Source organism: Urocampus carinirostris, chromosome 11 (genome assembly GCF_059441175.1).
Source record: "Urocampus carinirostris isolate Australia breed hairy pipefish chromosome 11, RoL_Ucar_1.0, whole genome shotgun sequence".
NCBI classification, from domain to species: domain Eukaryota; kingdom Metazoa; phylum Chordata; class Actinopteri; order Syngnathiformes; family Syngnathidae; genus Urocampus; species Urocampus carinirostris.
Genome location: NC_142359.1, coordinates 37,622,524 through 37,635,724, shown reverse-complemented (window position 1 = coordinate 37,635,724; position 13,201 = coordinate 37,622,524). Strand labels below are relative to the sequence as shown.

General features: G+C 38.0%; 1 protein-coding gene across 2 annotated transcripts in view; it reads left to right on the top strand.

Annotated features, from left to right (window-relative positions):
• Positions 1–13,201, top strand: part of pawr (PRKC, apoptosis, WT1, regulator) — a 44,453-nt gene that overhangs the window by 164 nt on the left and 31,088 nt on the right. For both annotated transcript variants that reach the window (XM_088348049.1, XM_088348048.1), the window contains 2 exons: positions 1,282–1,505; positions 1,675–2,169. In XM_088348049.1, the coding sequence (XP_088204175.1) occupies positions 1,774–2,169 (396 nt within the window). In that variant the 5' untranslated portion in view covers positions 1,282–1,505; positions 1,675–1,773. Of the gene's footprint in view, positions 1–1,281; positions 1,506–1,674; positions 2,170–13,201 lie in introns of those variants that run through there.

Sequence of the window (13,201 nt, the reverse complement as noted above, 5' to 3'; positions counted from 1 at the left end):
GAAGTTGAATATGGTCATGTGACGAAGCTGCTATGTATGATTGGTTAAACATGGTTGCGCCTGGCGGAGTTCCGCATCCAAAAAAATGCGCCTTAGCAGAGTCAGACAGACGTGCACTTACGTGGAGGGCATTTATTAAGTAACGAAGTAAAGACTTCAACGTTGCTTAATGTAGCGGAGTAAAAGTCCTCTTTTTTCTTCACAAATTTACTCAAGTAAAAGTAAAATTAGGGATTTAAATATACTCCTAAAAGTAAAAATATTCCCAAAACGTACTCAAGTAAATGTAACGGAGTAAATGTACTTGATTTCTACCCAAATATTCTTCTACTATTATTACGTAGAATAGTACATTTTCTTATTCAATTTATTACTTCATTTTCTGCATTAAATTATTGTTGGTAATATACTGATTAAAGGGATAACCACAAACCTGTCTTTTTTCATTTTCTCCTTTTATGCTTCCTTTTTTTTCTTACTTCTTTATACAGGCTTATATTCTTTGTAGCTCAGGAGGTAGAGCGCTCGTCTTGGGATCCCAGTTCGAATCCTGGCTTGTCCGTGTTACATGTCGAAGTGTCCTTGGGTAAGACACTGAACCCCTAATACCCCCAATAAGCAGGTTAGCGTCTTACATGGCTGCAATACAAGGCCGCTATTGGGAAATGTGAAGCACACTGTAAAGCGCTTTGGGAAGTCATTGACTCTAAAAGCGCTATATAAATGCAGATCATTTCATTTCATCATATACAACATAATAATTCGTAATATAATGCATCAAAGCAAGTGAGCCGTTTGAGAGCTGGCTCTCTTCAATGAGTTCAGCCGAAAAAGCCGGTTCTCTAAAAAGAGACCTACTTCCTTTCACTACACAACGACCACAATGAAATCCGATGTTTTGTAAGACCACATGTATTTCAAATTTACTCAATCAACCCCGCCTGTTGTTTTCAGATCAGAATGACTTGCGAACTCGTTTGACTTGATTGATTTGCCGTTTCGTGATAGTCGGTGTATACCGGATGGTACCCATAATTGACAAATTTGCGTTTTCCGTACAGATTTTCCTGTACATCGTACACGTCTTAAAATGCATAAAAAACGTACTTTGTACGGCAAAAACGTACAGATTGACAGGTATGTGATTGTTAAAGTTTACAATAGCACACTCATAAACAAGTAAAACCAACCAAAAAAGACAAAAAACAAACAACATATTTATTGCACACTAAATATAAAAAACAAGATTGTCATATTTCCCACTGCTTTATGAGCTTGTAGATGTCACGAACGAGCAAGTCTCGCGCTGTTGTTTTCCCAACGGCACTTCGGCTCCATTCGGATCCTTTCGCTCATTTCCGGACCCGTGGCCACCGCTCCAGTAGGCAGAGAAAGCTGCGGCGATTCTCAGCGCGCCAGTCACCGCTGTAAAGCTCGCTGGCGTCGGCCACACCTGCTCCAAAGCTCCGGCCTCAAAGTTTGACGAAAACAACGACCTGACGCAGGTGAGTGCCCGCCATTTTCCTGACGTTTGAGTTGTTTTTTATTCGCAAAAACGTTACTTTTACTTATTTTCAATGCATTTACAACACAGAGCAATTTTCTTTTTGAAAAAAAAATCCTCGATTATTGTAATGTTTATTTTTATGACATGTTACCTCTGTTCACTATTAGCTCCCTGGGCACTCGTTCAAGGAATGCAGCTTCTTTAGTGGGAGGGGAAAGTCTTCAAAACTAGTTGAAAGTGCCGAGGACGAGTTTGTTAAAACTAGCATGGCAACCGGCGGCTTCAAGCCGAGCGCCCACACCGACTTCTTGGAGGAGTGGAAGGCAAAGCGAGAGAAAATGAGAGCCAAAATGCTCGGGGACATCGCTGCGGCCACAGGAGCCGGCAGCAGCAGCAGCAGTGTTTGCGGCAGCGGTCTCTCGGGGAATCGTCACCCGGCCAACGAACCGCAGAATACGGCTGGCACCCTGACGGGTGACTCGCCAGAGTGCTTCCCCTCGGACGGCGGAGGCGACCGTGACGTGGAGAGCCCTTCGCCCGGGAAGAGCAAAGAGAATGAGAGCAGCGGGCCCAGTGCCCGGAAGGGAAAAGGGCGGATTGAGAAGAGGAAGTTGAGGGAGAAGAGGAGGTCAACAGGGGTCGTCAGCATGCCGTCCAATGAGGTGAGCAAGTCTACAGACATTTGGCTTAATAGTTTGAGGGTGAGGGACGACTGTATGTATACCTTCCAAACTTTCCTTTTTCATTCTTTGTTTCTCGTTTACTGTATCCATCTAATTTAGACTATTATATAAAGTTCATAAGTGGCTTATTGGCTGAACCGATTTCCGTGAAAATTAACACAGTATTACTTTAGTTCTCTCTGAGTGTTTTTAGCTAGGTTTTGGTGTCAAGAACCCCCCAATACATATCAACAAAATTGATAAACATCTGCATTTGTGTACAAGCGGCTCTGAAGCTGTATGAGGTCATAGTGCTCTTTGGCACTTCCTAGTGGCTCCCTGGTGCTTTTTCATCAAACCACAGCCCGAACAACATTGCTCAAGTGGAATGCCTGGCCAAGCACGGCAATGCCGGGCCATTACACTTGTTCTTATGCTGCATTCCAGAAAAGTGGGAAGTTGGATTTCTCCCACCCGGATGTGAGCAGAGATCTGCCCACCCCTACTTCTCACCCAATCAAATTGCTCTGTGCTTGGCTTGCGTTTTCGTGTGTTAACAGTTTTTTTCTGAGGGTTTTTATCATAAGGTGTCTCACAGTAAATATAGATTGTTGATTGATCTTCCATATAAAGTATTGATTAGGGACGTACAGAGATGGGGTATGTTTGTGTCACACCGTGAGTGTAAACTTGAGTTAAAATTTTGCTCTGTATATTATGGACCAAAGTGGAATTCTCCTGCCTTTTTTTTGGCGTCACATACACCTGAAAAGACACAGTGCAGATAACCATTGCCTTTAATTTATCTCTGAGCCAGATGTCCTCTTGAAAAGAACCATAGCTGGCTCACGAGCCATACATTCCTGTCGCCTAATGTAGTGCAACAGAGTGCTAAAAAACACAATAATAACACCAAAACATTTTCTTCTCATTTTGTTGCCCATTTTTTTCAGTTTTTAGCTTTTGAATACCCGTGACAGCAAGATAGCAGACCCAAACGTTAGACTTAATTTGGTCCACATTAAATACAACTTATTTTTTAATGTCTTTTTTTAAACCAAAACATGTCTAAAACGGCCCAGATCTGCACCTAAAATTTTAGAATTGACTGTACTTAAATATTTCCCCATTTTTTTTGTGATTGAAGAAACATTCTTCTTTAAAATTTCGGTGAGTTATATTTATTATTTTTGATAAAATGCAGGGTTCGCAAAGGTGCTCATCCTCCCCTAGGGCTTAATTCCAAGGCACAGGTTCTTGCTACTCATAAACGGGGCACTATGAAATGTGTAGTAGTGCAATAATTACATATTAATTATAGACATTTATTATGAACCCTGCAAAAAATTAGATGGATGGATGAAGTTTACCAGTTGTAAATTGAAAAGGGAAGAACATCCTCCAACTGAAACTATAAGCTACATATTAGCATAATTTTTTACCAACAGCTACAGTATTTTGGGAGAGATTTGTCTCAAAAACAAATATATTCGCAATTTACTCGAGATCTAAAGATCATGTGTCTTGATAAATGCATATGCAAGATAAGAAATTGCAAATGTATATTGCAAATATATTTGCGACTCTGCAAAAAACATTTAATTCCAGATTTCTTCTCTCGATAGTACTGGAGAAATTGGAGTATTGGCTTAAAAGTCATCAAAAGGTGCTTGAAATCTGGCCATGAAAAAGTTGTAAAAACTCTGACTATGAGTGTCATATACTGTATTCCATCCATTATCTGCACCGCTTACACACAGTAGGGTCGTGGACATATACTGTATTATCCTTCCAATTTGTGACATAATATTTCATGGGAAAATGTGTTTTTGATTTCTAGAAATGAGCATTGTTAAAGCTTGGCACTAGCGTTTTCTCTGTTATCTTTATGAGTGCTAGCGTAGAAGCTTTACTCGCCTGTGTTTGTTTTGAGGCTCTGTAAAAAATTGCGGCTAAGAAGAGCTGTTGTTCCCCCCACCTCCAAATTCCTGCCATCCATGTGTCGGTTCTAATCGGTGGCTGCTGTTTGGAGGAGTAAAAGTAGCCTGCAGATGTTGGCGAAAGAAAAAGATCAACTAAATGGAGGCTTTGTTTACATTCTGTATGTTTTTTCCTTTCTTTTTAAAAAAAATCTTACACCTTCCTCTCCACGAAGTGAATTAAAAAGCAATATCACTTTTGAGTGCATACCAAAGTAATGGCTTGCGCAATATCCTTCAACTGTATGAATGACAAAAAAAGATGGAAATTTATATGGAGATAAAAAATCCTTCAGTTTATAAATATGTAATGGATTTAAAAATTAGGCTTTTAGAATTCCAGCTTTGATGTTATGAAAATAACTTACTGAATGGTGTCTGTTAGTCAAAGTCAAAGTCAGCTTTATTGTAATTTTTGCAGCAAACACAGAATTGAAATTGTGTTTCTCTCAGCCCTCGGTGTCTAGAAAATAAAAAAACCCACATACACTATGTTAGGACACACGACACTAAGACACATGTAGACAGTACGACAGATAAATAGACAGTGCGTACCTTGTAAACAAAAAGTTCTGAGTTGTGCAAAAAGTTCTGATTTGTAAAGCAAATGTACATGATTGTGCAATGAGCAAGGTTAGCTTATTTTGGTCTTTAAGTGTTAAATTGTTATGAGATGTAGTTTCCTGGAGGCAGTGTGTGTCCGTACATTTGTTGAACAAAATAAAGAAAAAAAAGGGGGGCGGGGGTTATGTCATGCTCTCAGTGGAGCGGGCAATGGGGAAAGCGTGGCTTTGAGGAAGGATGGCAGAGCAGGGAGTGAGTTCAGCATCCTGACAGCCTGGTGGATGAAGGTGTCTCGGAGTCTGCTGGTACTGTTAGGGTGGGTTATAGGAATTTAATTATAATATCACTTTTTTATTTTTAGAGTATTCTCCCAGATTTATTTGAATTCTTTCAGAAAATAAAGGACTAAATAGCACTTTTCTGAAAATTTCCCTGTCATGTTTTACAAAAAGAAACCATCTGACAGTTCAGAAATTGTATCTATTTTCTGGACATGGTTTTATTTTAAATATTGCACTCTTTAAATCAAAACTTCCATGGTTAACATTAATCACTAATGCAAAAACTTTAGCATTCGCAGATAACAGCTGTGTTTACAATGCTAGCTTTAGCATTAGAAGTTAAAGTTAAACTGGCATTAGCTGCTAAATTATTAAGCATTAAATGCTAAAGTAATGCTCCATGCTAAAGTGAAGCTTGGCACCAAAGTGATGCTATTCACTAATGCAGCTAGCGGCTGTGTTAGCCACAATACGCGCTAAATCCAGTTTAGAAACCCAAGGCAGGGTGTATCAAGAATAGCATAGGCCCCTAAAGACAGTCTAACAATTTTTTTAATTTTTGGAGATCCCAATTTTGTTTAAGATCAAAATGATTTAATAGAAGGTTCCTAACCAGATGACCTGCATCCAGGCAACCAAAGTAGTGGCGTCCATGCTGTATGGGTACCTACCCATACGTACTGTACATTAGTTCACCTTTATGTTTACATCATGGGTCACAGACTCGACCTACCTGGGGGCAGCCGGAGCTAGGGACTGGGTGTGGTTGGGCTTTGAGGTTGGGTTTCAGAAAAGCGGCCCATTCTGTGTTGTCTTCATAATACAAGTTGGATAACTTGCCTTATGAATAAAAGATAAACGTTAAAATCTAGGTTAATGGGACTTCCGGTGGCGCAATGAGGTAGACGGCAGCAAGGAAAGTAGCTCTGACAAAAATCACTAAAGAGTAATGTAATACTTGGAGAAAGACAGAAAAGGTATAAATTGTGACTCATATTAAAGACAAATTATTCAACAAAACATGGTCAAGAAGGGGAAACTTGTCGAGGAAAAGGGCGCTAAGGAGAAAAAGATCGAGGGAGCAGAAGGAATGGCATCGGTCGACGAGGGACGTGACTCGGCCATCCTCCACGAAATCCGTAAATTACGGCAAGAACACACTGAAGCAGCAAGGGATAGCAAGATTGCGATGACAAGACTGGAAAAGAGCATCGAAGAACTTCTGGAGCGCACTGTGTTGCTGGAGCGGAGGGTGGAAAGCATGGAGGAGCTACATGCTAACACGGAAGAGCGAACGTCAAAACTAGAGCAATTAACAGTCTCCTTGCTCCAACAAACCACCAAACTAGCAACAAAGTGTGAGGACTTGGAGTCGAGATCACGACGGAACAACATTAGGATACATGGGATTCCCGAGGGTGCCGAGAGAAAAGACACAATCGGCTTCATAACAAACTTTATTAAATCGAACATTCCGACAACCGAGCATATGGATGTGCGCATTGAGAGGGCACACCGCTCACTGGGGAACACGTTTCAAGGCAAAGCACTGCCACGGGCAATTATCGTACGTTTCACCGACTACGTAGTGAAAGAATCCGTCATGAAAGAAGCATGGAAGCAGAAGACAACGTACGAAGGCAAGACCGTTTACTTCAACCAAGATTACACCACAGAAATCCAAAAAAAGAGGAAACAAGTAAGGGACGTTATCAAAAAGTTAAAGGAAAAGAACGTAAAGGCACAATCACCATATCCCGCCCAGCTGAAGATGTTTTTGGACTCAGGAATAAGAACATTCTCTACACTGATGGAGGCAGCAACATTGCTAAAAGAAATGGGGATCGAAGTGGAAGAGGACAACACGGAGACACTGCAAAAGATGTTGTCAAAGAACATTTGGACCACAGTGACCGGAATCGAGAGGAAGACAAGGGAACACCCCCATCATAGAAGGTGACTTACAAGCTCCTATGGAGCAAAACGAAGCCATATTCGGATTTGGGGAGAAAGATTAAGGACCATATATGCCCTTTCTATTATAAATTCAATAAGTTAGAAGTAAGTTAAATACCAAGTAAAATTGTTATCTTTGAATTAAAACAATGTATGTATATATATTGGCATAGAGCTACTTTAAAATATTTAGTTAGTTATAACTATGGACGACGGTACAAAAGTTGTTCACACACTGAGTGCATATTTCCAGGAGGGTAGCCACAACTCTCCAATTGGACTCTTGGAAGACATGGGTTTTTGTTTTTTGGGTGTGTTTTTTTTCTTTTTGGTGGGAAATTATGTGTGCTTGTCAATATGTTTGTTAGTAATTTGGTTTGTTTTGTCAATGGAGGTGTTAGTAATTAATGTAGTGTTTCTGTATGCTTCAAAAATCAGTGAGACTCAATACAAAGCATGAGCAATCTAAATATTGTTTCATATAATGTACATGGGCTAAACCACCCCATCAAGAGAAAAAAGATATTGAATCAACTCAAGATATTGCAGAGCTCAATAGCCTTATTACAAGAGACACATTTGACCGAAATTGAACATAAGAAGCTAAAAAGAGAATGGGTGAACCAGGTGTTCTACGCATCCTATGGTAAAAGGAGGGGAGTAGCAATTTTACTTGGAAAAGGGGTGGCGTTTAAAGTCGAAAAAGAAGTGAAGGACAATCTGGGGCGATATATAATGATTATAGGGTCAATGGCCGGTTGGGAAATATCAATAATGAATGTTTATGCACCAGTTGAGGAAAAGGGGACTTTTTTTCAAGTATTAGCTAAAGTAATAACCAACTGTGCGAAGGGAATGTTACTTATAGGAGGTGACTTTAACACTGTACAGAATTGCAAAGTGGACAAGTATCCTTCAGTACACGGAACAAATACAAAGACGTCGAGGATGTTAAATAACATAACTAAAGAATTGGGATTGATAGATCCATGGAGAGAGAAGAATCCCCAAACTAAAGACTATACTTTCTATTCAAACCCGCATGGCAGCTACTCGAGAATTGATTACTTTTACATTTCAAGACAACATATGCATACAGTAGTAGAGTGTGGTATAGAGAATATTACTATAAGTGACCATTCTCCAATTACTTTGAAATTAAGTTTAGACAATGAACCCCATTTTAGGTATTGGAGGATGAATGTATCTCTCCTCTCAGATAAAAACGTAGTACAGGAAATAAAACGGTGTATAAAACAATATTTCCAAATCAATGACAACAATGAGGTTTCTCCAACAATATTATGGGAAGGAGGGAAAGCTGTAATAAGGGGGAAATTAATAGAAATATCGTCCCGGCTGAAACGAATACGCTTAAAGAATCAGAAGGAATTGGAGGATAAGATTAAGGAACTAGAAGAAGAACACAAAAAAACACCAAATGAATCCAGATTACAGGTATTAAAAACAACCAGAAGCAAATTAGATGAACTTTTGACAAATAAAGCAGAAGGGGCTCTGCGCTTTGTGAACCAGAGATACTATGAAATGGGCAATAGAGCCAGTCGACTGCTAGCCTTCCAACTTAAAAAGGCCCAAACAGATAGAATTATATCACAAATAAAACATCCTATCTCTAAACAATGTTTAGTAAAACCCAAAGGTATAGCAGAAGCATTTGCAGATTATTATAAAGAATTATACAAGGACTCAGAAAATGACTTAGATAACTACACGGCACAAAACTTTTTAGGAAAACTACATTTACCAACACTAACAGGGGGGGATACATTAGAAATTATTCGCCCCATTACAAAACAGGAAATACAAGATACAATAAATAACTTAAAAATGAATAAATCACCAGGAACGGATGGATTCCCGGGGGTGTTCTACAAAAGCTTTAAGGAAGAATTAACACCAGTACTGCAGAAAGTATTTAACTATGCTCTAACAAAAGGAGATCCCCCCAAATCATGGTCGGAAGCCATCATAACAGTCTTGCACAAAGAAGGAAAAGACCCAATATTGTGTGAAAGCTATAGACCAGTTAGTTTACTTTGTAATGATCTAAAAATTCTTACAAGCATACTGGCAAAAAGAATGCAGAAATTTATAGCGAAATTAATTAGAAATGATCAAACAGGGTTTATTCCGGGAAGGCAGGGTGCAAACAATATTAGGAGGATACTAAACATAATTACGAGCACAAAATCTAAGACCCAACCCTCGATGTTACTGAGCTTGGATGCACAAAAAGCTTTCGATAGGGTGAAATGGAGCTTCTTACATCAATCACTTATAGCTTTTGGCTTCCCTCCAATATTTGTTGAATGGGTGAAAATTATCTATAAAAATCCGAAATCTCGTCTTCGAGTAAATGGTCACTGTTCAGATTTCTTTGAAATCAAAAGAGGAGTCCGGCAAGGGGATTGCTTAAGCCCACTCTTGTTTGCAATAAGCATAGAACCACTCGCAGAATCAATTAGACAAAATGAGCAAATAAGGGGGATATTGGATGAAGGAGGAACAGAACATAAAATATCATTGTTTGCAGACGACCTGTTGGTAATGCTGAAGGAACCTTCGTTATCAATACCACCACTGTTGGAGAGCCTAAAATATATGGAGAAGTAGCTGGGTATTCAAATAATGAGAGCAAATCAATAGCAATGATGATATCGGGAAAATGTCCAACAGATGTGATTGAAAGGTTTGATTTTAAATGGACAAATAAAGGGTTTAAATATTTGGGGGTGACCATTACACCACATTCCACACAGCTGTTTGATGCAAATTATGGAATGTTGATAAAAGAAATAAGGAAAGATTTGGAAAAATGGGAAATTTTGCCCTTAAGTCTTATCGGCAGGATAGAAACAATCAGAATGAACATATTACCAAGACTATTATTTCTGTTTCAATCCCTTCCAATTCTGATCCCGGCATCCACATTTAAAATGTTAAATAAGTTAATAGCAAAATTCCTTTGGCAAAACAAGAAACCTAGAATAAAATACAAAACCCTGTTAGCTCCTAAAGAAAAGGGGGGCCTAGACCTACCCAATATTAAATATTACTATTGGGCAGCTCAAATTAAAGCACTCATCTTGTGGATTACTACAGACAAAGATGCGATATGGGTGGACATGGAGCAACGATCTTGTCCAAATATGCTGGTGGAATCGTTACCATACATATCAGTCACGAGGTGGAAGAAATTAAAAATCCAGAATGAATGGATTAAGGGAACTATTAAAACTTGGTCAACAATACAAAAAAAATTAAAAATATCAAGATCTGTGAATAGGGCTACCAAAATAGCGAAAAATCCAGACTTTAAACCTGGGGGTATGGAGGTAGGGTTTCAAAAATGGGCCCAAAAAGGACTGATGTTGATTACCCAAGTATTGGAAGCACAGGCAATGAAATCATTCGAACAACTCCAACAAGAGTTTGACCTACCCAGAAATGATTTTTACAAATATTTGCAACTAAGGCATTACCTCCAGAAACACGAGGAATGGGGGAAAATATGTAAGGAGCCAACTAAGGTAGAGGAATTATTAATATCGTATACAAAAGGACAATCAATAAAGGGGGTTATATCAAAACTATATAAAGCCCTGAGAATGGATCTCAGTAATGAGGACATGGCAGTTAAGGAAAAATGGGAACAAGAAACTAATGTAGCGATAAAAGACAACGAATGGGAAAAAACATTGAAAGAGGGACACAAAATAACCAACAGCCCGACATGGAGGGAGTTTGAATGGAAAGTAAAAATGAGATTCTTCTATACACCCTCTATCACTTCAAAATATAAAAATACCTCAAATCTATGCTGGCGTAACTGTGGGGGGGTCGGTGACTTTACGCATATTTTCTGGAATTGCCCTGTAATATTAAATTTTTGGAGAAGTATCCAGAGAGAAATAAAATTAATCACGGGCTGGGATTGCGGTTGGACCCAAAGGCTTACGTAATAGGAATTTTGCCAGAAGAATTACTATCTGGTCAACAGAAATATATACTAAGGGTAATGCTTCTGGTAGCAAAGAAAATGATCACAGTGTCCTGGCTGAAACCACAACCTCCTGACATAAAACAATGGAGAGACAAATTAAAGCAAATGTACATTATGGAAAAAATCACTGCAAAACTTCAACTGAAACTTGACCAATTTGAGAAAAGATGGAAGCCTATCACACAAATTTTACTTGATGTCTAAACACCTCCCCCTATTTATTATGTGCGTTGTTTTTTTTTTTTTGTTTTTTTTTTTGTTTTTTTTTTTTGGGTGTGTATTTTGATTTATTATTTTATATATATGTATATAAATATATATATATATATATATATATATATATATATATATATATTTCTTTTTGTATGGATGTATTGTATGAACATTTATTCTTCCTTTCTATTAATAGTATTTTTTTCTTCTTTGTTTCTTCTGTTATTTATGAGTGTGTCAAGTGTATATATTTTGTGTTGATGTATGATGGAGGAATCAAACCTCTGTCAAAATTGGTGTGAGAAATAAAAAGTTAAAAAAAAAAAAAAAATCTAGGTTAATAAGGGTAAAATCCTATATAATCACAATATGTGAATAAGCATTTCTGTTACTGACTTATGTGGTCGGAATGTGGGAAAAGTACGGATAGTTGGTAGCTAGCCTTAGTGGTGTTAATGTTGTTATAGCTGGCATTTGAAAAACAAATCTTGACTGACACGTTAGGTTAGGTTACCTGTTTACCCAAAAATGTGAGCGCCTTTGGTGTTTACCTAATTATTATAATATCGAACCTTGTCTGTCCATCCAGGGCTGCCACTAAACGACTATTTATTTTAATAGTTGACTAGTCACCAAATAATATAACGATTAGATGTCTAATGAGATCATTGTTGTTGTTAAATTCAGCTTGAGGTTTTTTGATTATGTGGCATATTGTAATAAACACAAGAAATATGCGTACAATGAAAATTACATATTTTATTGAATATACTCTGGATTTATACAGAAATTAAGTACATTAAATTAAACAAATACAATTCAAATAAAATGCAAGAGCTCCGAACCAATTAGCCACTGTGCTTGGTCAGTAGATACAAAAATAATGAATAAACCTCCTTTTTTTAGGGACAGGCATATAAATAAAATACCTAAAATCAAGTAAACATTTGTATCCCTGTTAACTAAGACATTATCAGCAATAGAACAGTAAATATGACAAAAAATATGTCATTTTTTGTGAAGTACATTTCGTGGTCAACCGCAAAGTCTAACAAAAGTACTTAATGATTGTCAACAGTTTGAAATAAAATGGTTTTAACAACAGATCTTTGTTCTTCAAACTGCATTTAATTTCAAACACGTTTGTAAGGCACAGTCTGGCATAACACTCAAGCTCTTTTATAGCAAAACATACACATATTGAAATGTATAATGCATGTCATCAATACCATATTGGCATGAACGTTACTCGGATTTTACTGAGGAGAGTCTGTCTGTTTGCAACAAAATGAAAATCCACAAAGTAGGGTTATACCTTCATTGAGGCCTCCAATTGTTAAACTTACCTCAAGATGATGTCCTTACCAACTGAGAGTATAGGTCTGTAACAAAATAACAACTATGGATCTACAAATTAAAACAAAGAATTGCAGTTATATGAGAGGTCTTCATTGTCATTATACAAGTAAAACAAAATGGAGTGCGGATCTCTTCTTGGCTATTGAGATCACTAGCAGACCAGCATTTTCAGAGGGAAGGCTCCGGACGGGAACATAGGGGAAATTTATATCTGAAATATATGAGGGAGCAAGTCCCTGCATGATCTTGTATACTACCAAGAGAACCTTAAAATCACATCTTAAGCTAACAGGGAGCCAATGCAGGTTAGCTAAAAATTGGGATCTTAGTTAAAAGCCTCGCTGCAGCATTTTGTACCAGCTGAAGGCTCTTGATTTTGGACTTTGGGATACTGGAGAGTAGTGCATTACAGTAATCAAGACGAGAGGTAACAAACGCATGAATCATAATCCCCGCATGTGACTGAGACAGCATAGGGCGAATTTTAGCAATGTTGCAAAGATGGAAAAAAGCAAAATTTAAGCGACATGAGGCAATTTTCAGCCGAGATGATGAATTTATCAATATTTTGTTGGTTTTTACAGTGTACCAGAACATATCTTCTCCACACCTTTTTTCACATTATTAGCCACAAACCCATTTCATGCCTGTAT